Source organism: Saccostrea echinata, unplaced genomic scaffold (genome assembly GCF_033153115.1).
Source record: "Saccostrea echinata isolate AGI-Se365-2 ecotype Australia unplaced genomic scaffold, CSIRO_AGI_Sech_v1 ptg000022l, whole genome shotgun sequence".
Taxonomy (NCBI): Eukaryota; Metazoa; Mollusca; class Bivalvia; order Ostreida; family Ostreidae; genus Saccostrea; species Saccostrea echinata.
Window position 1 is genome coordinate 7,161,660 of NW_026889771.1, and position 26,751 is coordinate 7,188,410.

The window sequence follows — 26,751 nt, forward strand, 5'->3', positions numbered from 1 at the left end:
AAAGAAAGATAGATAGATATATAGATATTGAAGTAAGACAAAGCTGTAGATTTTTTAAATTTTTTTTTATTTAACAAAACCATGATTACGACTCGCAGCTTGTTCGGAAATTATTGAGACATTTACTCCATAAAGGAAAGAGATAAATTCATGAAAAATCAACATTTTATCAATAACAAATAAAACGAATGTGCAGAATTTCTTTTTGAATGAGATAATTAGATAAATCCCAGTAACTTATGTCTCTTGACCTGGAACAGCATCGCTACGTCATTTTAACGTTACACCAGCTGTAGATCAAACATCGTTAACTCTTCTTTCTCTGTCATCACATGTAAAATTATATGAAGTGTCATATACAGGTTGACTTAGCATCATACAGTACTGTGGGTTTTTTTTCAGTTATTCGGTCCGTAATAATTGATGGTCGTCCGGAGTCTTTGTTCTTACTCTGGTTGACTTATTTGTAAAAAAAATATATATATATATCAATGAAAAAAAAATCGCACTTTCTCACATTGTAATTGTTTTAGAAGGTCGTTTAGTCCGGATAGGACTTCTTCACAGCACTACACAAAATTTTACATATGGTCGCTGCCCCGCCTTGACGTCACATTCCATTTTGCTGTCGTAATCAAATTTGTATACCGTGCTTAAATTTTTTTTATGATCTCCGTATTTCTAATCGAAATTCTATCAAACGTGCATAAAATGAAGTCAAAATAAAATTGAAAAATTATATACATAATTAAAATCATTTCCTCTTTTATTAAGGGCCCACCAGGAGTTTGAAAGTAGGTGTTACATGTTTTCAATATCTGATTTCGTGACTGCGCCGGGTACCCCTACCACTGACACATTAATATACCATTGAAAAGAAGAATTAAAGTATTTGTAAAATATTTCTTGCTTTTATTAATTCTTAGTGTTTGTCAAACATATGTGCCAATTTTCTTCAAAAAGGCCTTCATTAGAAAGAAAAATAAACAAAATGTCTCATTAATTTACGAACATCCCTCGCGTAGCAATAAAATTCCTTCAATTTAAATCAGTGGAATCGTGGACTTCATAACATGGGTTAGAATAACTTGATACTATGATAATTTACTGCTTTACAATAACATAAATGGGGAATTAAATGTCAAGTTAACATATAGCATTGGCTTTTTCTATGACGATAAACAAGTGAAAAAAGACCTTTTATACATACAAGCAACAATTTATTGTCTAACCTTACAAGGTGACAATGCATTTCACAAATTACGGTAAATTATCTTACATATAAAAATATATATGTGCAGAACAAAGTAACATTTCTCGGTTATTGTATAAATCAAATTGATATACTTTGTGCGTATCACACAAGCAATACAATTAAAACAACTTTGGTAGTAAAATGCCCTTCAAACATTTGAATTGAGAAATAAAGTATTAGGGCCTAGTAAACTTTTATCGGGATGTAAGTAAGGGCTGGTCATGTGATCAAATCCCTTAAAGCCCGAAGATGGCTTTATGGTAGATTTGATCACGTATCAACCCGTATTTACATCTCGATAAATGTTTAAAATAATACCTTATTACTTATATTTACATTTGTGACTGATTTATAACAAATATTTGGGCAAAATAAGTTGAAACAATTCATTTTTTTTCAAACCTCAGCGGTATAAATTGAACACGTCGACCACTTAAAACGTCACTATGACGTTAAACTTGATCGTTTATGGCTAAACAGTGAATTTATGGTCAGATGATGAACCTGTTAATACAAAAATTTATATACGCCTTTTTTCAAAAAAACGTTATATAAGGGAAAGCATTTGCAAATGTAAATATAAACTGTTAAAGACAAAGTACAATGTAAACGTATGAAATCTGCAAAGGTGAATCCTCAAAACATTATCCAACATGACTTATTACAGATGGTCTTTAGTATACTAGGTAACATAAATGTATATCAATCTGATTTCGCATCTTTGGAGAAAAAATAATCCATATATTTGTTTGAATGTTATAATGGTTTCAAATTCATGAGCAGTTAATGAAAATCTTATTAATCTTTTTTTTCTTTTATTAAGTACCAAAAACACATGATATAGCAAAGGCATTTGCCATAATTCTGAAGTGACAGAAATGGCAATCTACTTGCCATAATTCTGAAGTGACAGATATGGCAATCCCCTCTTGCTTTTATACAATGGTACCGAGTAAACGTGGTGTTAAGTCTTTCTGTAACAAACAATGATATAAAACAATTATGTTAGTCTGTCAATACCAAACAATGATGACGTCAAACAATTAACAAAGTCTTTAAATTATGACAATTCCACTTACAAATGTACTAACAGAACTTAATATCAAATATTACTGTACAGATATTGACTTCTTGTTTTGGCAGGTATGGAAATTTCTTGTCGGCGACAGATGTTTGATATTAACCTTGACTTCGCTTGACATTATGTCATGGAACTGCAATAGAAGCAGGCGACACTTGGTCGCACTCTTGGCGAGACCTCAGCGAATGCCACTGCGCAACCGCAGAACGTTGAGAATTCAACATCCGGCTCCAGTGGGTATATTCATGAGGTCCAGTTCCATATTTTCCCAACACGATACGACCAACAAAATCGTCTTTACTTTTTGAATTGTAGTCCCAGACTGTGACCACAATACTCGTGTTTTCCAGTTGTTGTGGTGTTATATTAAAGTTGATGGATTCATTAAACACCGGATCAATGGTATTTTTCTTTCCGGAAGTTTTTTTGGTTTTGATGGGTTTTTCAAAGTGCACCATCGTTATTTTTACAAAGGGATCTGTCAATGGACATGAACAAGACATCATATAAAAATTTTAACAGGTTTATAATTCGACAAAAGATTTGACATTTTATTTAGAAAACTTAAAACAGTAGTTAATTTTTATCAAGAAAAAAAAACTCATCAAGAAAAAATTTAAAATAGAAATGTCTCCGATGTTTTCATTAAAGCAAAAAGGTCATCACAACAAATTGCATGAAATGGAATCAGGTTTATTGATCTTTAAACCAAATATTAAAAACTAAATAAACATCTGACTCATTAATAGGAAAACTGACCGGATCCTCCAATCATATCTGTTTGTAGAAGTTGTTTTGCCTTGATGACGTCAATATTTAATCTCCCGGCAGTTGGTAGGTAGTTCAAAGACAGCAGTATTTCTCCCAAGTCATGTCTCTCCTACAATATAAATGTTTTTTTTAATTACAGTACCTTACTTTTGCAATTTAGGGATTGTATGTAAAAATTATATACTTAAACTATATTTTTGATGGGTTATTAAATTCGGACATTATACGTTACTTTTATAATTAAGCAGGCATCGACCTTACTATATCCACCTATTTCATACTTTTTGAATATGGTATCGATTGGTGATAATGGATCAGTCAGTCTACAGTTGAAAAGTCTTGTAAGTCTCTTTACATTAGGAATCGTATCCTGGTAATCAAATTCAGTGTTCCAAAATCGTTTCATGTCTACAAGCTTGATACATTACCCTTGTACACGTACATGTACTGATACCAATGAAAGTGCTAAATGAATCACATTTTGATCAAATAAATGTGGTACCTAAGAGCTTTTAGCGAGTTGTTTTAGCGAGCTAATTCCATATATATGATAATCTCTGACTTCGTGGATGCTGAAGTGTTAACTACATATGAATACCTCTCGTCGAGTGCTCATGTTGACTATAATGCATTGCATAAATGTTGAAATATACACTTTCTGAATACACGATCCCGTAAAATAATATTTTTGCTCTTCATTACACCAACAGAGCCTTTTGATGAGGTCAAATCCTAGATATATAAATCTCAGAGAAATCATATCGACCGAGCACGAAGGGCGAATTTGAATAATAATTGCTATTCTCTGAGGTTTTTATTTCTAGGGAATGTAACGAATCAAAAGCCTATATTTGTTTTATTATTACTTCATTGTATCAGTTGATGAAACTATCTTGAAAATCCATGTTTCCATTTTAGAGTAGTTTTCATATATATACGACATTATGACATCACAATTAACAATAGGAGTAATGTTGTTTCACAAATGTATGTTTCCAATTTTAGAAACATTAGGCCATTCCAAGTTTTTTTCTCTGTTTAGCATCCACCCATCTTTCAATAACCTACCTACCAATTCACAAAAAAAAAAAAACACAAACCAAAAAATGAAACAAAGACTTTATAGTCATAAAAATGACATCATTCAAAAGATTTGATTTGACAAATCTATTTTCCTCGTTGAAAGATCTATTCTTAAAACAAAACCGAGGTATTAAATGCTTAAAATATTCCTAATATGACATACTGTAGAAAAATATTTATAAAAATTTACAGAATTCAAAGATTTTGGCGAGAATAAACGATTTCAGGACTCCTAATTCTGTTTGTTTTTTCTGATATGGGGTGTCAAAAACCAAGGCGGACGCTAAACGTAGAAAAAACTTGGAATGGCCTTAAGTAGGTAAGCTTTTTGGAAGCTTAAAATAGATACAAATAGTCTGTTTTATATTAGAGCATAAATCTATTTTGAGTCAACCAGATAGCTGGAAACAATAGACTTGAAAAATTTTAAAACTCAAATTTTTTATACTAACTGGTGCCTATTGTGTATATATATTGACAGTGCACGTTTAAGAAATTAATAATTGTGGGTATTTACCTTTGTACTTGGACTAAGAGGTTTCCACATATGAACACCTTTAAGGAGTTGTAAGTTTGTAAGAGGTAAGTACACCTGACCAATAATACAGTGGCGGGAATATTTATCAAAGTCTTTCACCAGAATTTCTAATGTTCGCATTTGCACTTCACTATAAGGAATTTCAAACATGAAGTATTCATTCCACGTCGGTTCCTGTGTCTTGCGCTGAACTGACGTTTGTTGTGAATTTTTTTGGTCTGGAAGCAGACAAACTTTACAATACGGGTTTGAATGAGCCATGTCTTGTTTATTTTCATCAAGGGAATAAGGTCTGGGTAGGTCTTTTGCCTCAATTATCTTGACCACCAACACTTTGGTAGACACCTCGTAGTTTAAACCTATATGGATCTGACCCAGTTGGTATTTGGCTAATTTTTCTTCATCTGTCAAACACGGTTCTGATTTATCTTCTTCATATAAATCTGGTTGAAAGTTTTCAACGCTGATTTCGGTTTCACTCGGAAGGCGTCGGCGATGTTGTTTAGGCTGAACACTTTCGCGGTTGGCAGCCCAGAACTCTATAGGTTTCATATCAATAACGGGTGTTGTTGTGCCCCTTCGGTATTCCCCACTTAGTTGTGAAGTCGAAGAAACCGAATCTGTTCTTGACGACATATTATCCGATTCCATTCTTTCTCTGAAGCTACGCATGCTATCTGTTGCAGAACTTGTTGAATCTAGTCTAGTAGACGATTCCCTGAAGGAATGCTGGATATCGGACTTGGTCAGTTTTTTCTCACTACCGAAACAGCAATCGCAACACTTGTTGTCACAACAGAGAATTTCATAAATTTTCTTTACGCATCGAGAAGACTGAAAAATTAAACAAAATCCAAAATAATAATATCGTCTTTCCATGGTATTTCTGTTGATAGTTATACATTTTAAGATTATTTATGCACTTTTAAAATTAAACCAAAAAAAAAAAAATATTTCATACGTTTCACACGTTAAAGAAAAAAAAAATTGAAATTTTGCACTAATAAAAGAATATTGATATTTTTCAATCATCCTTTGTTATCCAAATGCATTATAAGTGAAAAGTAAATTTCAGTCCGTAATTTTCCATTACCTTTAATGATGTTGTTCTGATGATTTAACATGAGAGCAAAGTGATAAAATAATCAATAGATGAAATTCATGGTCGCTAACGATCGAGTTTCAAGGTTATTTGTTGCTCTCATACCATTACTTTTTCGATTTTCCCTCTTTTTAGATAAATTAATATTTAAATAGGTTTTCCATACTGAAGTACAACTTAATACATGTTACATGTACTACTATTCTGTTTTAGTATCATTTCATATTTATTCAAAAACATAGTTCACCGAATATTTTACTTTAATTGATAATGTTCTTTTAATGCAAAATTAAAAACCAATAATCTTAAATATTTTACAGACAAATATACTGCTCGGAAATTATAGTCTTAATAAAATGATCAGAAATTTAATATGAACTTACTGCGCTCAACATGGACGACATGTTTGCTGACGATGTCACTTGTAGTCCGATCGATATACAGCTTGTAGGTATTGTCAATCTCCTTTGACGATCGATAGCAAAGCCATCTGAAAGAGTCCAGGTTTCATATATATCAAATCAACTCTTCTGTCAGTTCTGTCTTTTCATTTCATTATACAAAATCAACAGTGTTACTTCTGTCCCAATGCATGTGTAATTATGCTATTCATATTGTTGTTGTCACATATGTCGGCTGCGTTTAATCATTTAAACGTTCTGGAAATTCACTGTACATTTAAAAAAAAAAACAATATATCAAATGTAAGAATACAAATGAAATATGATTTCTGTAGCTTAATAGTTTCCTTGTGGCTAAACTATCACGAGATCAATAAATCCTTTTTTTGTATTTTCTCGGCTCTCGACTTGTAGTAAGATAGAGAATTTTAGCTGTTTATTCTTTTGTGGAAAAGGACGGATTTTTCAAGAACCAACTGGCTCTTTCATCGATTTTCTGAAAAAATCTGGGGGAAAAAATCGACATTAGAATGTCCTTTCTGATATGTGAAATAGCAACATTAAAGAACCTCGTGCACGACTGCCAACTTTATAGATTTGATTTTAGTTTCCTTCTCATTAAAACCTTGATATAATCGGTGGAAAATTTGCGTCAACTGTTATTTCCATCAACTCTCTTTGCACTTCACAAAATTTATATATATATAATATATATATATTCAATACGTATGCTTTTTTCGAAATTATATCATTTCTACGTGTTTTTATCATTAAAATCGTGACTAGAAATTGTAAAATCTAATTATATCAAGTGAAAGCACATTTATATGTACATTCTCTTCAGAGCTACATATTTCAACTTTTATATGATTACTATCGATAATGTTCATATTCAGTAACCGAAATTGTACAACGATGTCACAAATCCTGTGAACAACAGTGAACAGGGCAAAACATAAGACCCCTGAAAAACAGAGGTTGTATCCAGTTCATAGGCCTCTCCTGTTGACTGGTCATACCCTCCGTGAGCCCTCTGTATCGATAAGCCAATCAGAATAATCCGTAGTCAAAATAAGTATAAAAACTTTGGCCTAATAATTGATATTAAAAAAGTTAACGGTAGGTTATATATTGCAAACAAGGTCATTAAAACGACCATAAAATTTGCAAAATGCCAACTTTAAACGAGTTTGTTGAAATCTCTTTAATATCAACTTATTTGTAAGTAGCCTACCTCCGTTTAAAAATGATCGTTCTCAGAACATGATATTGTGTATACTGAATCAGTTGAGACATGAGCACAATATACAGGTGAAAGTGTTAATATTACTACATACAAAGGAGAAGCCGACGAAGTGAAAGTTATTCGGTTTGTCATATAATTAAGTCGTTTTGTGGCCAGTGTATAGTCAGTTAATCATTCAAATATGAAGTAGTTTTTAACCGACTCCGTGATATCTTTTATTTCGTATACATGTATCGGGTCAACATGCTTCAGTGTAGTTTGACCGGTCACGGTACCCTAGTTGTGGAGCGTTTGCTTCGTGATCGGGAGGCCAGGGTTCGATTCTCGTTCACGGCGCCGCGTCAAACCTAAGACGTAAACATAGGCAGTGAATGTTCTTCCGCCAAACGCCCGGCACTAGAATAGAAAGTCACGGGTCTTTCGGATGAGACCTTACTAACCTAGGTCCCGTGTCACGGTAGGTGTTGGCACGATAAGGAATCCTCACTGTTCAATGGCCGTGAGTGCCGAATAAAGGTTTAATTCGAAGCCCTTCAGCGGTATATGGTGACGTCTCTATTAGAGTGAAAAATTCTCGAACGGGGCGTAAAACAACGATTAATCAGTGTAGTTTGAAAAAAAAGATGTGTTTGTGTGCCCCCGTATGACAGCTCATGATCGAGGTTAATTTTTTTCAAATGGTAATGAACTCCAAGGACAAGGCCAATTTGTCCTAATTGACAGTACAAAAAAGAAAGGCCCTGTCAAAAAGAATACACGTTAAATACGAAAGCACTAGTATGAACCATTCAGTACAAGTGAAACGATGACGTACATAAGCCCTTCTTCTGCTTCAAAAATTTGCTTTTTTTAAGTCGATCAACCAATTCCAATTACCCTTTCTGACTGTAACAATTTACCAAATAAAAAATAAAAATTTTTACTGTCATTTAAATAAAACGGTACTATGAATGGTAGTTTTCAGCAGCATTTCTAATACATGTATGTATAGACTTTAAAAGCGAATTTAGTAAACAAAATGTAGCATTTTTATATTTATTTATTTAAAACTCAACACCACTGGCTTTATTTATTTATTTTTTTTTTTTTACCCTTTTAGAGAGTCCCCTTGCAAGTCTATTTTGCCTTACTGTTATAGGTCCAATAGGATCTTTGCAAGATCTCGGCCATCTTTTTGAAGAGAAAGCCTATTACAAAAAAATGAACTTAAAGAAAACTTAGGGGAGGACATTACAAGGGCCATAAAAATAATGATAATAAAAAAGATGTCCCCAGACAGACATAAGCAGCACAAAGGGGAAGTTATCAAAATAAATAAAACTCAATGAAAACATACAGTCAAGGTAACTTTTAAAGGAACTTATCAAGCCTTAAATGTAACTGTTAACCCGAAAAGCCTAAAGTTATTCAATTTTGAATTTTCTATACAATTAAATAAGGGTTTGTTCCTCTGGCAGGTTTTCAGATACATCTTTCATTACTACATTTGAAACACTGGACACGAGACCTAATGGCAGAGCAAGATGTTTGAGAGGAAATAAACAGCTAGACGTCCTTCTGAAGCACTAGTGGTCACCAAAGGAGTACAAATGGAAACAAGCATTCTGAGAGTATTGCATTAGCAATACTAGTCCCCTACCGGCAAGTGTAATCTGGTTCCCGTTAAGAATTGAAAATGCCATAATTCCGTCAAAAATCAATGAAGCGGGACGAAATGCAAACTTGATCTATAACTAATCAAGGTAAAGTCACATACCAAAAATCAGCTCAATATCTGAAAGCGTTAAGAAGAAAAATGCGGAAAACCCCTAAAAATTGAAAAGGCCGTAATTCCGTCAAAAATCAATGAAGCGGATCGAAATGCAAACTTGATCTGTAACTCATCAAGATACACTCACATACCAAAAATCAGCTCAATATCTGCTAGCGTTTAGGAAAAAAGTGCGGAAAACCAAGTGGGACAGACTGACAGACAGACGGACGGACGGACAGACTCAGAGGAAACCTACGAGGGGTTATCAAAAAGTTCGTGGACTGACGCGATAAAATTAATAATATGTAGTCTTTGCTTACAAAATTTATGCGGAACATAAAACAACAAAAGTTTAAGAAATGTTGAAAATTTTAGCTTGATAAGTTGATAATTTGCCAAATTATTCTAAAATTAAAAAGACTTTATGTGATCACCCGGCGCTGTCGCCGTTTAGTGTCATGACGTCCGCTTAACGTCATTGTTTCTTAATGTCCGCTCTCTCTACCTCATACACTTATCTTGATGAGATTACCTGGAGTTAAGTTAGGACTTAAACCCGTCTTATTTATATGAATTTACAATGTCATGAGCAGCTGTTTTCAATGCATATAATATTGTAAATGGATCTTTATATGGGGAAAGATCCTCACTTGATTATGCCAGAATACTTAGCTTGTTGGAGTTCAATTTCTACCACACATGATCAACGTCACTTTTCGACGTGACTGACTTTTGACACCCTGACTACAAATCGACACTAGCTATGCATATTTCATCTCTCTGAATCTTTTTAGGCATTAAAAAACAAGTACTCTGGATGCATTTTATTTTTCTGTAGCCAGTTTAAACATTCCTTAGGTCAATACCAGTTTTTCCAGGACCGAAACTCTATAGAGTGTTTGAAAAAGAAACCCCTCCCCCCTTTTGACGTTATTTTCAAGCCCATAATTGTTTGGACACTCCATATAAAATTTACGATAAAATTTCATAGAAATTACAGAATGGGGTAAAAATTCCAAATTTTACTGAACAAATGTGTCATACCACATGCCTGAATTAACGAGATTTTCTGATGACAAATACTCATATCTAAAGAGTTTTTCTGAGTTACACTCAGGTAGGAAAAAACGTCATATTAGAGGTTGCGCCGCCTGGACATACCTTTGCTTACAAAAACACTAACATTTTATTAAAAAAATAAAAATTATGATTTATGGTTTATTCTATAGATAGAAAGGATGATGCTAACTAAATGTGTAAAAATTCATTGATGTACCTAAAGCGGTTTTAATTTTATCACGCTAGTCCACGAACTTTTTGATAACCCCTCGTATAGTCCCCTCCGGTTTCACCGGTAGGGGACTAAAAAAAGAACAGAATGATGCCGAGTGAAGAGGAACAGGAGTGTGCAATTTGTTTGTTTAACGTCCCTTCGAGAATTTTTCACTCATATTGAGACGCCGTCACTTGACGGTGGAAGGTCGCAAATTTAGACCTGTACACGGCACATAAGGCCTTTGGGCAGTGAGGGATCATTTTCGTGCTAGCACCTACTACGACACGGGACATTGTTTCATAGTCTCATTCGAAGGACCGGTCTCTACGTCCTGCAATGGGATTCGAACCCGCGATGTAAGGATCCACTCCTTACTCCCCTAACAAATATACTACAGTTAATTATAACTATAGTAAAATTTTCTTAGGGATCTAAAGCAAACGCTCTTACCACTGCGCCACGCGGATGACGGAACTTGCAAAGAAAGTAGTTCTAGCAATGTCACCCTTGAAATATGATGTTTCTCTTACTGACAACTAGAAATATATTCCAAATTGTATCTTGCCACACATTAAAAAAATCATAATCATTGGACTTGAGAAATGACAAGTGATTTTTTTAAGTTTCATGTTTATTATTTTGTTGAATTCAGATATAAAAATGGCCTAACATTTTCTTGGAAGTTAAGCCAAAATGACATCTTTTTTAACATTTAGGCCCTCTGTCCTACATATATAAAGCTGCATTCAAATTTCAATTACTGTTTATAACTGCATAAAATACCATCGAATATAAGAACTCTTTAGAGGGCAGTGTTTAGAGCTAAAAGCGAACACAATTCATACAAAGTGAACTGGGGTTCGCTTTTGGGTCTGTATTATATATGATTAAACAAAATTATTTCAATCGGATGAGTGTTTCTAACAACGTTCGCGGACAAAAAAGTACTTGAGAAAAAAGAAATTTCTTTCCGTTTGATATTTTTATGTGACCATTAGTACATTAAAACATTGGGAATTATGTAACTATACCTTTTCTGGTCCTACATTACTGAGGTAAATGAAATTAAACAGCAAAACACATCAATTAGACAAAACGAATAATCTAGAACAACATTAATGACTCTGCTTTCGGCAAAGTTTTGATAAAATATTTAGCCTTGTAATTTTCCAGCCATGCACAAAGATCGCACTGCATTGACACGAGGATATGCTTTTAAGTGTAGTGCATACTTGTATTGTCTTCGATGCGTTTGACTGTAGTTATAAATGCTTAGAGAAATCCATTTCTGTTCATTCAAAGTAAATTGTTTCATTTCAACATTTATCATAAAATTTCCGTCGTTCTTAATGATTGCATTAGATAAAAAAAAACTTTCGACGAAGGAAGTACATGTATACACTTCCAGCAATATTTTCAATATATATTATACATATTTATGTATGAAATGTAAGGATGACGAAAAGTGATTACATTCAAAAGTCAAATTAATAATTAAAATTGTGACAGAGTAAACAATTTGAAAGAGGATCGGTCAGATGCCATGAAGGAGTGAGCATCCCCTGTCGACCAGTCATACCCGCTGAGTGCTCCTTGAAAAGTGTATCCAACAACCCTCTTCCTTTCCATCAACTTAGAAAAAGGGTGTCTGAATGAAGATATATGAAGTTATTGAAATAAATATTTTCGTATCTACTGAATTTATTTCTTTATTTCCGACATATACATGTTTGTAGGTACAGCTCTTTGGAAAGAATACCAGAGAGCTAAAAATCCACCCCTTGTGCAAAGCTAGCTTCGATTTTGGCATCATTTCTTTGTTGCAGCTTTCGGGTATTATTTTCTAGCAATGAATGAATCCCCCTGCCTTGTTGAGAAAAATTAAATAATTGGGAAAGGGGGGTATATAAAAATCCTCTTTACGGTCTATTAAGTACATATATATCAGTATACAAAGTAAATATTATATATAGAAATCAGATTAATAAAACACCAGGCATATACATGTAGATTGTCCAGGCATAAATCATGTATTTTCTTCAGCAGGCGTATTTTAGCATGTACCCATTATGATTGCGAAATTTTTGAAATTAAATTTTTAAGTAGCCGTTGCAGAAAAAATATCAAAAGTAAAGCAATGTGTATGTTGAGTTAACGGGTATTATGCTTTAAGCAGCGAAATCATGAAAGGCGAGAAGTAATACTCAAAGCATGCGACGAAAAAGTATTGCCGAAAACCAAATGTTTTGCACTGTGAGTATCTGTACATGTAGCACTCAGCTGGTATTCTTTCCCAGAGAGCTTACAGTTCTGCAGCCACCATACTCTATATGATGGCGTAATCCGAAAGAAAATAACATCAAGTTGTCGTTGCCATCAAATGCTCAATGAAAATTAATAACAATTTTTAGTTAGTTCTTCCAAAGGTATTGATACAAAGACGGTACAATATACAAACGGCGATTTTCCCTCGAGGGAATTTAACTGACTGATGAAAAAAATAAAACATAATTATAAAAGATTTGTCGTTTTTAACTATCCATAAGCAGCTTAAACACACTGGAAAGACGACGTGCTTCTAAAGTGTAATCGATAGCGAGCCCGAAGCTTTATAAATCTATTGGTAAAATCTCCCTTTTCTCAATGTCCTTTTCTTCTTTTGTGTTTAATTATTTTTTTTAAGTCTACAAATAAAATATAATCGAAGAAAAATATTTCCAAATATTGCAGAAAATAAGAACTTTTTCAAAGCACATTTAAGACAAATGGAAAAACAAATACAATGTCTTGCTGTACTTGGCATACATGAATTTTGTACAGAAATAAATGATTATTGAATTGCAGCTTAGGAAGACCCTAACCCCCCCCCCCCTCCCCTTTCCTTGACTCGAACAAAAGTCATGCAATTAAACAAAAAGGTAACTGAAATCCATTCAGTTAATTAAAGTGAAGACTTGCAAATACAAAAAATAAAAAAGCAAATAAAATCAATTATAATAACGGAAAGGAGGGCAAAAATCCGTGTTTTGCAGCACTCGAATCTGCGTAGGCGAAATGGTGTGAGAATGTATTATCCAATGTTCATCATCACATCTTGCAAGTCAACTCTCATCTCTGTGCAGATTTACCCTGAATAATTTACATCATGTGTGTACGATAATGTCTCTCTGAAACAAATTACATGTATAAAGACACCGTTTTTTGTTTTTGTTTTTTTTTTTTTTTGTTGTTTTTTTTTTTTAGGATAAGAACTTTGCTTTAAAACAACTTAAATGTCATTTTGTTTCAGCAAGGCAATTCTTTGATTGATTGATTGATTGATTGTATGTTGTTTGTTTAACGAGATTCGAGAATTTATCAACCGTAGAGACGTGACCTTATGCCTGTGATGGACACGGGACTCTGGTGTTTAGATCTCATCAGAAAAACCCGTTAAATTTCGTTTCTAATGCCGGGCGCTTGGCGAAGGAACAGTCACTAACGGTTACCTATGTTAATTTAAGTCTTAAGGTTTTAACGCGACGCGGCGGTCGAGAATGGCAACTGCATGGCCATCCCGATCAAGAAGCGAACACCCTTCCACTAGGCAATTCTTAGAAAATGTTTGGAATCTGAATCTTCGCTGTGTAACGTCACCAGAATCAAGAGCGTATTTTGTTTCATTACAATGCACATGTACCAACTGGAAATCAACAAATACATTGTACTTTCTCATGTTATTTTGCTTAAAAGCAATGTTACACGTAGTACAGAAAAAAATTAAATGCAAAAGTTTTCGTTACAAAAAAACCGCCTTTTTTGACCTGATCAATGCACTCAAAGATAGAAATTCATGCATTTGAAAATGAATTTAAAAGTTTGAGGTTGTCGTTGTGGCCTTTTGTGACAATATTGCGCATCAGAACTTTGATGCAACACATTAACCCTGACAGGGGGTAGGGTTACCTTGATCAGTATAACTTGTAATGACTTGAAGCGCAACAGTTTAATGATCCTGTAATAATCGATCTCTTTAATCCCTGTTATGGAACAAAGCAAGCTGGTAGCCTTTGCTTCAAAATATAAAGGACAGTGGTCGATTATCGTCTACTTGATTGATGAGGTCGCTGGATCACTTTTAAGTAGTATCTAAGCTCGAGCGTGAAGCGGGTAATGAATCTGCAACCAGTACTGTTTGAACAACCGGCGATATTATAATGCTGGATATGTCGCCGAAAGATAATGATCACCCAGCACCAATGCGATGGCAACTTAATACACTACAGATTGTTTTAAAGTAAATTTAAGATTGAAGCTGAACATTATTCGTTAAAGTAATTTGTCTGCCATAATTCCCTTTACTTTCGTTATTTGTGGATCTCCTATACAAGCCGGTTACTTGGTCACGATTCAATGTAACATGCTTTTAAGTCTAAACCTGTAAAGACGGTTCTGCATGGCTATTGTAAAATATTCGGTAGCGACAAAAGTAACTGTGTGCTTCTTCCACTTCAGTTGAAAAAGTTATCTAAGAAATGTGACGGTCAGTGCAGTAAAAACCAACAAAACACATGTAAACTGCAATACAGTGTAAACAAAGGTAATGCAAGATAACTAACTCGGCCACGTGCCGTTGTCCATTCCATGTAGGTATCTGTGACAAGAAAGTTAAAAGTTGTAACAAATGCGAAGAAAATAACCCAGTGCTGATATCGGAGATAGGAAAACTAATATGGCGTACGAGTATTTACGAATCGTGTTCAGCTTTAGTGTTAAACGGTAAATGATGTTCGGCGTCTGAGCGAAGCTTGGTATATGAACCAATAAAAAATAACTTTGATCAGAAATCAACGGTTTAAAAACTAGGATCCGTCGGCGTATTATTTATTATTATTTTTGTTTGTTTGATTTGTTTTGGTTGATTTATGTACGACTATGAGCATTGTTTGATGCTTTCTCTCTTTGTTTTTCTCTGTAAGAATGAAAATTGAATATTACGAACAGTAATAAAGGTAAAATAAATCCAGTGATACATATAATGAAAATTAAGAGCAGGGAAAACACTGACTCCTGCAGGCTTGGGACGAATTACTTGTAAAGTAATGCATTACATTTACAAGTAAAAGGGGTTGGACAGTGAGTACTATATATTTTGCTATACTAAAAGTAGCATGTGTGTCTTCTATTTCTTTTGGTGCAGTGGATTTCTCATGGTCAGCTCCAGCTGACCATCTCAATTAATGGTTCATAAACACAGCCAGAAGAAAGGGACTGGTTTTGAACACTTCTTAAAACAATACGTTGGTTGGATTGTTACATAATCCTAAAGGTTGCCACTCAATTCACCAGTGACAATTATCAGTTTAATTGGTGTTCACTATACTAAACTTCATTATTAAAGGAGTTTTTAGATTCCATTGAATATTTTACATAAAATAAGTATGACAATTGTCAGTAGCTTGCCTCTGTTAAGAAATTGATAGAAATGATGCCCTTGTGATATGTATATTGAATTGTTACATTATATAATTCTGTTTAGTGGTTTTTATCTTATTATACAGTAAATCAGTGTAGTCTTCTTGTGTTCCAAGTTACATTGAAATCATACAAAAACTGTCGTTGGAGTAGCATTTTGAATGCATCGAAATCAAAAACCGATATACATATTTATGTACCTTAGTATAGTCTACTTGTGTGCCAAGTTACATTGAAATCTGAGGAAAACTGTAGAATGAGTAGCGTTTTGAAAAATTGTTTACAGACCAACATTCGGACGACGGACACCTTACTTCTGGTCTCTTGCCAGTAGAGCTAAAAATGAAAGTTCATTTAGAATCACAGAATGATGCATAGTTACAGTCTTTATCAACGTCACTCAATCAAGATTATGGGTTAAAGCTCACTGTAAACCAATTTAAAGATGTCAGAGGACGTCGTTCAAGTTCGTTTTCGTAAAAACAGGTTTTCAATAAATTAGTTTAAATGCATGACTCTTGCACCTGTGATTTTCTCTAGAAAAAGCTGAAACAATAATAATTTAACAATTGTGTCAGAAAATATCGGTCTACTCTGTTTTGGATTCAGCTGTTGCTCCTAATGTGCGTGGTATCATATCAAGGACATTATTGCAAATACAATATTATTTGGGTGACCTCCAACCTTAATATTATTCTTACGTACTATGGATTCCTATTGTTGTCTCACCGTTATGTCGGTCGTCCGCATGGTTCAGTGGTAAGAGCGTTCTAAAGCTGCGGAATTTGTTGATCCTTACATCCCACTGTCACTGTGAGGCCGGATGAATCTGTATAAACTGAAGTCCCTTGTCGCAATAGATGGTGGCACGAAAACTAAATATCTCAAGGCTCAGTGGCCAATGAAACCGAGCACAGGTCTAAATTTGTAGTCTTTCACTAGCAATTGGTTGCGTTCGAACATGAGTAAAATATTCTTAAAAGAGATGTAAAGCAAACAATGACCATGATTCTGAAGATCATGATATAGACTTGAATAAACATCGCATGAGAATGTTTGCATATTAAAATAACATTAAGATTATTAGGTGATAAAATTTACCCTACCGAGGGCTCCGTAACGGTTTGAAAAGTTTAAATTTGATTTATACATGTACTTGCGAGACTACAATTGTACTTTCATATTTACTTGAAAAAGTCTTGCATATTGTTCCCATTACTTAGTCTCCCTGTGTAAGTCTTTAGACGTTAAATATACAACGTTTCTTCAAGACTTAGTAACCAATGAGAAAAAGATTCTAACGATTTTAAAATTTGAGCCTATTTAAATTTTAGCCAATTCTTCGTGCGATTTCAAATATGAAAGTTATTTTCTAAGACCTTCATTAAAATCGCAAAAAAGTAACTTCAAACAAGCTATCCCAATTTGATATTACTCCGGAAAAGGTCAATATCATGGAAAAAAATGTCTGCTTCTTGGTGCGTAATTTTAAAGATTTAATCAACGATAGTTATTTTGTTTTCATCATCTTATTAAATGAAAGTTTAAACCTTGTAATCTTGCAAAGTTCCAAGAATAATGAGTGTAGTAATATTAAAGTATGCTTTTTCTAGCCGTGCATACTGATTTGGCTTCCGTGTCAGATAAACAAATCTGAGGAGAAAAGACCGTTTGAAGCAAGAAGGTCTCAATTTTCTCTGCATAAAATACTGTAGTTTGTAAAATCATGACGCTTTGGCTTTAAAAAGTCGTAGGTTTGTCGTAAACATTTGTGAACATTGGAGTTCATTTAAAATAGTTCTGTTTTGTATGACGTAGAGATTAATGGAACTCTTCCTAAACTCGAGGATTTTTTTTTATTATGCCATCAACGTAAATAGGGGGAAATAAGGAAATCCCTTGCGCATCTAATAAACCACAGAAAACGTGCGCATTTCAATAAAATCCTTCTGATATACCTACAAATCCTGAAGGTAAAACCAACCAAATGTTAGATTCTTAAAAATTTGATACTACTTTTTTTCGACCTGTGTTATTAAAATCTCAACAAAATGTTTATATTCTTCATTTGAAGTGCTATTTTAAAAAAAAATATTTTTCAATTTAGCTTTTTCGTGATGAAATTTCAAAGGATCAGAAATTTGTTGTCACGTACTGGGGAGTAAATTGAATTTATAGTTCTTCATAAAGTGCAACGACCTACGGCGCTCAACTGTACTCTTATTACAAGTGATGTTTTCATTCTCAATAAAATGGAGGTTTCCATTAACCAAGGAATTCAAGCCCGGATAACCTGAATCTAGATAAAACTGAGCTATGTGGAAAATGTGACAAATACGTACGATCAAATTGCAAAGAAATAACTATCTAGAGCTGCGTCATAAGGAACTAAATGGCATAACTAATACTGTAGTCTCTCATGAGACTTTTCTTCTCCTCTTTTGAAGATATAACAATCTACGAGTTGCCCGCTTGACGCAGTAGTTACTAGTAAACAGCGTTTGCTCTAGAGTCGCGGAGTAAGGAATTGATCCTTGCGTTGTGGGTTCGAATCCACTGTGTGATGCGGAGACAGTCCTTTGCATTAGATCGTATAAATCGAGGTCCCATGTCGCAGTCGGTGCTCGCACGAAAAAGATACCGCACTGCTTAGAGGCCGAAAGTGCCTAGTATAGGTATAAATTTGCAACCCTCCAACGGCAAGTGGTGACGTGAAAAATTCTCCAAGGGACGTTAAACAATCTACGACAAAAACTCACTACACCCCTACTTCTTTGTTAAACCTTTTTTTGGCAATAGAATTTACAAATTTAAAAGAAAAGAAAATGTAGCTTATTGCAAAACTTATTCTAATCTGAAACAAACTGTACTAAAGAAAAGGCTATTAATATTTTCAGTAACATTTCTAACAGTGTCTACCGAAATGAGAAATACCTTGATATACATTTAGTTTACACTAATTAGTGAAACCCCGCGAAAGCGCGGGAAATTTTTTTTTTCACTTGTGATGGAACAATTCAAATATATCTAATAGTACATGTAGTTTCTACTGACAATTAATGACAAAGCAAGAATAATTACCTCAAATGTTATTTTTTTGTTCAACATCCCGAAGTTATTGTGGTAACATGAATAATATATGTCCCCCGGTTCTTCTTTTTTTTAAGACTTTGCATATTACATCTTATGTCAGTTGTAATAATTTCGTTTCATGCCTAACATCTAATAAGTACGAAAGCCGGATAGGCTCAATTTTGAAAAGAATAAAAAAAAATTAACTCGTTATAACGAGATAGTTATCTCGTTATAACGAGTTAGGATCTCGTTATAACGAGATAATTATCTCGTTATAACGAGTTAGTTATCTCGTTATAACGAGTTAGTTATCTCGTTATAACGAGTTAGTATCTCGTTATAACGAGATAATTATCTCGTAATAACGAGTTAGTTATCTCGTTATAACGAGTTAGTATCTCGTTATAACGAGTTAGTTATCTCGTTATAACGAGTTATAGTTATCTCGTTATAACGAGTTAGTTATCTCGTTATAACGAATTAGTTATCTCGTTATAACGAGATAATTATCTCGTTATAACGAGATAATTATCTCGTTATAACGAGTTAGTTATCTCGTTATAACGAGATAGTTTTCTCGTTATAACGAGATAGTTTTCTGAATAAAAATGGCTGTAGTTTTTAATGCCATTGAATTTTTAGCTAGTAATTATCAGTCAAACTTAACTTGAACAATTTATAAATGGTAGAAAATTTAATTTGCTCTGGGGTTTACTTATGATTAAATCTTGAACTATCTCGTTGTCAATAATCATATTTTGATAAGTATAGCAACTCTAAGGCGAACACATTTACACATTAATTCTGAACGCCTCCTCAAATTGTTGCATTAGGACGCGATATTTTTCTTAAAATAATATTGCCAAATATACTTGCTTCAAACTTTGGCAATTTATTTATGACAACTATTTCTGATGAATGACACTATTTCGACATGTTTTGGACTACTAAATAAATACATTTTCAATATATATCAATTTCTATTCCGCTAAAATTAAATATCAGAGACAATATAAGTACAACATATCGCAGGCGTTTATGCAACATATATATACGATTACAGTGCGATACATATGTTGTTTTTGAGATTCAGAAATGTTTTGAAGAGGGGGTGGTGAGACATCAGCAGTTAGATCATAGGCGTAGTAATAGGGGGGCTAATGTCCCCACCACCACTTTTGAAGAGGGGGCGGTCAAGGGTATTTTTGTGCTCCTTCCTCCAGATTTTTTTTTACCTGAGTAAATATCTCCCGAAAATAATGACGAATACTCGTAGTTGGAATATCAAATCTCTTTTTTTTCTATTTGCTTGTCAAATATTTTACTTGGTTTAACCCCCCCCCCCCGAACTTTGTGACTAAGCTTATGCAGATTGTCCACGATGATTTGATCTGCTGATATTGACATTTTATCTAATATTCTGTCATGATTCACTGTTTATATTTTTTGCGGGGGGGGGGGGGGTCCAAGCTGTGCAGATTCACGTAGATTTGAGATTCACGTCTATTTGGCGGATCCTATGTTTACCACATGGTGACAAAACATCAAACCAGAGTTTACAACACACAAAAAAAAGTTTACAGAGTTTACAAAGCCAGTTCACTTTTATAACCTTTTTAATTAGGATTGATCAACGAATAGGACTAATACTATACATGTATTACAAGCCCGTTATGCATAAATTATCCCACGTTTCCAACTATCGTTGATGTCCCTGGCATACTCTACTAACTAGACAGTGATTCCTTATATTTCCATTTCATTTTGAAATAAAATTGTAAATTTTGATTTTAAAAAAATGTAGACTAATAGATTTAAATTACACGAGGCCTCACATGTCAATTTCAATAGTCCCCGCCCACTGACGTCAAACACAACGACAGCGGCACGAGAATTACATGCATATTATGCCTTCTTAGCTACTGACCTTTCGCTTGGCAAAATTTGCATTCCGTTAGAATGATCAAGAAATCAACTCTCCTAACTTTCAAAGAGTTATCACAGAGAAAACAAATTAGAAATGGAAATATTATTAATAAAACATTGAAGCAATGTCGTTAATTATTTTCCTCATCACAATATTTATTATGTATACTTTGCATGCAAGCATATAATTTTTATTTCAAAAAGAGATTGATGATTTTTAGGGGGGGGGGGGGTATAAATAGAGGATATTCAATGTTTTGTAGTTGTTATGGAATTTATTTCAAGAGTGGGACAGGATTTTTTTTTTTATATTTTCACGAGTGAAAATATCAAAAATCCTGTCTCACGATACAATACATATTTCTAGGCATAATTTATGCTTGAAATACACCTTAATTAATGCGTATCATATTGTAAACTTTAGATATTAAACTTTCATTCTATCACAAACATTTCAACTGTTTTTACTATTGTCAAAGTAAGGCATGTGAATTTCCTACATGCACTACATTTCAGCCTGGTGACCTTCGTCTTTTTATTGTGACTTCCGTAGAATAAAGAGCCCCAAAAGTTTTTTTATTCTATCACATTGATAATAACGCTTAAAATACATATTGTACATGAGATTTCATGCCAAATTGGTAAATTAAAATGTTTCTTTTTTTTAATAAACAAAAGAAATATATAAATTATTAAGTGATAAATACAGTATTAGTTCTTGAAATTCATCATATTTATTATTGCGGGGAAGGAGGGATTGATGATAAAAACAACGTGAATTTATTTTTTTGTCAGACATTGAATTTTGATCTTGCCCTGCCCCTTTAAGACGATAAAAATGAACTGGTATTTCTTAATTGTTAACAGGCAAGGAATTTTCAAAATATGGACGTTAAAGCCTAACAAATGGTATCATATCGACATTAGTAATTCGGAATATATAAAATAATGGGATTATTTCTATGCATTTTCTATTGCGACAAATATTACGCAAAAATTATCATAATTTTAACATAGTCAAGAAAGCTTGAACAGGCCAGTTAAATCAGCCAGAATATATCTTTTTTTTTCTGATCTCCTTGTACAAGTTGACAACATTTTGACGTTATATCCATTCCATTTGAAGATGACACTAATTCTATTTTGCAATTTTAAGGTATAACACAACAACATGAGGCGGTCATAAGTTTCCGTATATTTGTTTTCGGTCTTTTCAATGAACAATACTAATCAAAAGCATAACACAAAAACTAGTATACTGTTGTTCCACAAAATCTTTATCAGGCACACTTCAAACAAATTTGATCGACTGGCTTCTGTTTATTTCCTATAAATAATAGTACATTTATATTCTTTACTTGGATATATCAACTCTTTAGATCAATTTTTATCTCTTTATAACGAGATAATTATCTCGTTATAACGAGATAATTATCTCGTTATAACGAGATAACTAACTCGTTATAACGAGATAACTAACTCGTTATAACGAGATAACTAACTCGTTATAACGAGATACTAACTCGTTATAACGAGATAACTAACTCGTTATAACGAGATAATTTTCTCGTTATAACGAGATAACTAACTCGTTATAACGAGATAACTAACTCGTTATAACGAGATACTAACTCGTTATAACGAGATAATTATCTCGTTATAACGAGATAACTAACTCGTTATAACGAGATACTAACTCGTTATAAAGAGATACTAAGTCGTTATAACGAGATACTAACTCGTTATAACGAGATACTAAGTCGTTATAACGAGATACTAACTCGTTATTACGAGATAATTATCTCGTTATAACGAGTTAAATATTTTTTTGTCTTGTCAAAAATGAGCCTATCCGGCTTTCGTAAATAAGTAATTCAGTTAAATAATTAGAAAATTCATTTTTTTCACAATTATAGCCTTTAGTAAAATGGGAAATTTTAAAATGGAAGTTTATGCAAACTTTTTCTGCATTTGTTTTAGCTCTCCTTGTCAGAAATCCAGAAGAGCTTGTGCAATTGCACGGTGTCCGTTTTTCTGTAAACTTTTTTTTTAAAAATGCTATTCCTCTAAAAGTTTTGGTCTGATTTCAATGTAGCTTTGCATACAAGTAGACTACTCTAAGATATATGCTTGATTTTGTTGAACGTACGGTGATATATGGTTACTAAAAATAGAAATTTCTATCAAATACTTCAAAACGCTACTCCTCCTACAATGTTAGTCTGATTTCAATATAACTTGGCACACAAGTAGACTACACAAATATGCACAATTTTTTGCATCGGTTTTTGATTTGGTGAATGTTGTTGCCGTTCTTACTAAAAATAGAAATTTCTGTGAAATACTTTCGAAATACTACTCCTCCTATAGTTTTTGTCTGATTTCAATATAATTTGGAACACTAGTAATCTACATTGAGGTACTTACTTCTGTGCGTCGGTTTTTATTTTTTTACGAGCGTTGTTGCCATGGTTACTTCAAATAGAAATTTCTGTGAAATACTTTTAAAACACTACTCCTACTGTTTTGGTCTGATTTCAACTCAGATAAGTTTAATTCTGTGTTTAGGTTTTTTGATTTCGATTAATACTGTTGGTTACTAAACATAGAATTTTCTGTGAAATACTCTCAAAATGCTACTCCTCCTTCAGTTTTGGTGTGATATTTATATCACTTTACACATACATGTAAGTAGATTACTCTGTGAGTCGTGTTTTGATGAAAAAGTCTTGCCATTGTTACAAAAATAGAAATTTCTATGAAATTCTTTCAAAAGTCTACTTCTCCAACAGCAATAAATCTTTCCACTAAATGGGACTAAACCAAGGCTTTATTCTATTTATTCCGTTTCATAGTTTCAGTGCAAGTGCTACTTTTCTCATCGTTTGTTACAGGTACAGTTTAAACCAGTAGAGCTACAGTATCGGACACTTGAACGATATTATATTCATTAATTTCATGTTACCAATTTTTTTATACCTGGTGTACATTTATATCATACTACCCATAGTTCTCTGCGTTTCCACATTCAAGAGTTTGGTTTAGTACAAAAGGACTCTGGTGCAAATTTGGTTGTATATATACATGTGCATACTGCACTTCGCGTTCGTTTCCATGATGCGCGGTTTCCATTTTCATCAAGGATTAAAGAATCGAATATATTAACCCACTAATAGTAATTTTATTAGATAATTATATTCATCATTTATAGTATCAAATGTTATACGTTTATTCCATGCCCATTCACATTAAAACTATTTTTATTTTCATGAGGTTATTCCATGCAGACTCATTTTTCTTTTTAGTATCGGGTTCGATGTTATGCCACTTGAATTTCCATCAATGTTTGTTAATCAGTGATCACAACTTATTTGTTTTATTTTACTTAAATCATGTTTTGATTGAATATTGTACTAATGACTCTGTATCAAATTGTCAGTTTCATTAAAAATTGCCGGATCCGCCAATCGTACTCCATTTTTTCTTCTTTTTGCGAATTATATTACTGTTTATCGAAAGCGACAGAAGACTTTTAATTAAATTTACCAAAATTTCTAATTGCGAATAAATCTGAATGTATATTTTAATAAATGTAAGATAATTGAAGTATCTAACCACGTTTTATTATTATTATTATTATTATTTGGTCTGAAACGCTCTTGCAAAGTGCAAATCAGTACAGTCTTAGATTTTGAAGGATATAAACTTCAAGTTTGTGTCCATGCCCCTTTACAGGTGCTTCACATATCATGAGTAATGAGCAATACTTTATAAAAGATTTCAAAGTGGTCGGTATAATTCAATGCATTATCAGTGTGTGTGATTTTAAGAAAATCTGTTGATTATTTTTGCACCCGCTGCGTTATTCTAACCGTGATATTTCAAGACGAATTCCCTTTTCAGTAAAGGTTATCCTGCGTTTTCCCACAACCATGTACTACTCGTCGTTGCGATATATATTTTAAAAGATTTTTAAAAATGCAATGTTGTTTTTATATGGGACTTGGCCCTCAAATTGCCACAATTTTATTGGAAAGCTTGTTGAATGTTTATGGTTTTCACGGAGTATCAAGCGGTTTGTCTGGTCTAGCCATCAATTAACAGTGAAAAATATGTGCAAGTATATATATGGTGCATATTTTAAAGTTACTGTAATTATTTAACATTCATAAGAATTTTTTCATTGAAATCGCAAGACAAAAATTATCAAATAGGTGCAGAAAAATTATGTCAATACTCAATTGCAAAATCAAAGCAAGAATTAAGCAAACTTGACTGTATTCAAATTATTCCATAAGAATATGAAAACAAGGAATGATTGATGTTTGAATAGTATGATATTTGCTAAGACTCACCGTGTACAATGTTTCCTCTGACCGCCCGCTAGAACGTCGCAGAACTGTCGTTCAGCTATAAGCACGTCATTTTACATACCACAGACGACAAAGAACTCAAAGCCAATGCCTTCATCTGATTGATTTTAACCAGGCGTTGCTAAGCAACAATGGGCAATTTTCTATGAATCTCCTTGCAATGTATTGAATCTCTATATTTTCCCATAAAATTGTTAACAACGTCAGAGACTGAAACAAAAAATCTTATTTTTACAGAGTTTAGAGGTTTTGCGGTAAGACGCAAAATTTTTTATTCAACATAAACCCAATATCTAAGGACAGTTGATAGAACACAAATTAAGCCAGGGTCTAGTGAAGATGTTGGAATTAATATGACACTATCGGGGCCATTGATCTACGACAACAATATCAGAGTCGATAAAACTGGACCATTTTATTAGTAGTGGGAACTAGTTTGCTCCAGATATTGGTCTGACACTTGTTTCTGATGCGGTGCTCATAGACCACTAGATGTGCCGTAAATAGGCATATATTTCATCTCGACAAAAGTGAGGCGTCATGCATGTAAGAAATGATGACAACTCTTGCAAGAAAAAAAATTGTGTTTCTATCTTATAACTTCATATTTCTAATTTAAAAGATTCTTAAATGAGTGTATCAGAATAAATTGAGTGCATATTATTGAGTCCAATCTTCTTGTTTTCATATTATGCAAATATAATGGTTCCGTTTTGTGCATGGCTATAAACATATTTTTCTTAACGAGAATAACACACACATTTAATCAACATCATAAATTCTTTGGCAGAAAATCTGTTAATTGTTATTGCAAAATATTCAGTCAGCTAAACCGAATTTTGTTGGGATTAAAAACAACGTACTGTAAGCGAAAGGATGCTATAAACATCCATCTAAGCCTATTTAATTTTGAGTGCGTTTAAACTGATTATTCAAAACGCTAAAAGTAAGACCCAAGTCAGTGTCGGCATTACATGTATTAAGTACTGGTCAAGTTTCATACAAAAATTTAATTTATTGATTTCATCTTCAAAGAAAAGTTATAAAAAAAAGAACAGTTTAATGTGCATACATGTATTAAAATGTTACGGTAGATAGATTCTATAGCTGACATTTGATGTTCCATGAAATTTTCAATAACTAATTATAACTTGACCCTGTTTGGATATAATATAAGCGATACAAAACAAATCTAATCACATCAGGATTTGCGTCTTCTACGGATGAAACGTTAATTATATAATTAGCATAAAATTATGAAATATGTACGATATTCTACATAACCCCTTTAAAAACCACAAAAGGATACAGTAAAGGGATGTACACCTTGGTATCATTTACCTTGTTTCATAACTGAAAAAAAAAAAAAACATTCATGTTTTTTGAAGGATGTCAAGTTCTACGGTTTGATCAATAA

General features: G+C 33.3%; 1 protein-coding gene across 1 annotated transcript; it reads right to left on the reverse strand.

Moving 5' to 3' along the window:
* Positions 1-1,198: 1,198 nt before the first annotated feature.
* LOC133190835 (synaptotagmin-17-like) lies at positions 1,199-25,386 on the reverse strand. Its single transcript, XM_061326520.1, has 5 exons — positions 25,317-25,386; positions 6,214-6,320; positions 4,708-5,562; positions 3,096-3,216; positions 1,199-2,814 (listed from the first exon to the last, which is right to left on the reverse strand). The coding sequence occupies exons 2-5, from the start codon at positions 6,232-6,234 to the stop codon at positions 2,462-2,464; spliced, it is 1,350 nt and encodes a 449-aa protein (XP_061182504.1). The 5' UTR covers positions 6,235-6,320; positions 25,317-25,386; the 3' UTR covers positions 1,199-2,461.
* Between the last annotated feature and the right edge of the window lie 1,365 nt (positions 25,387-26,751).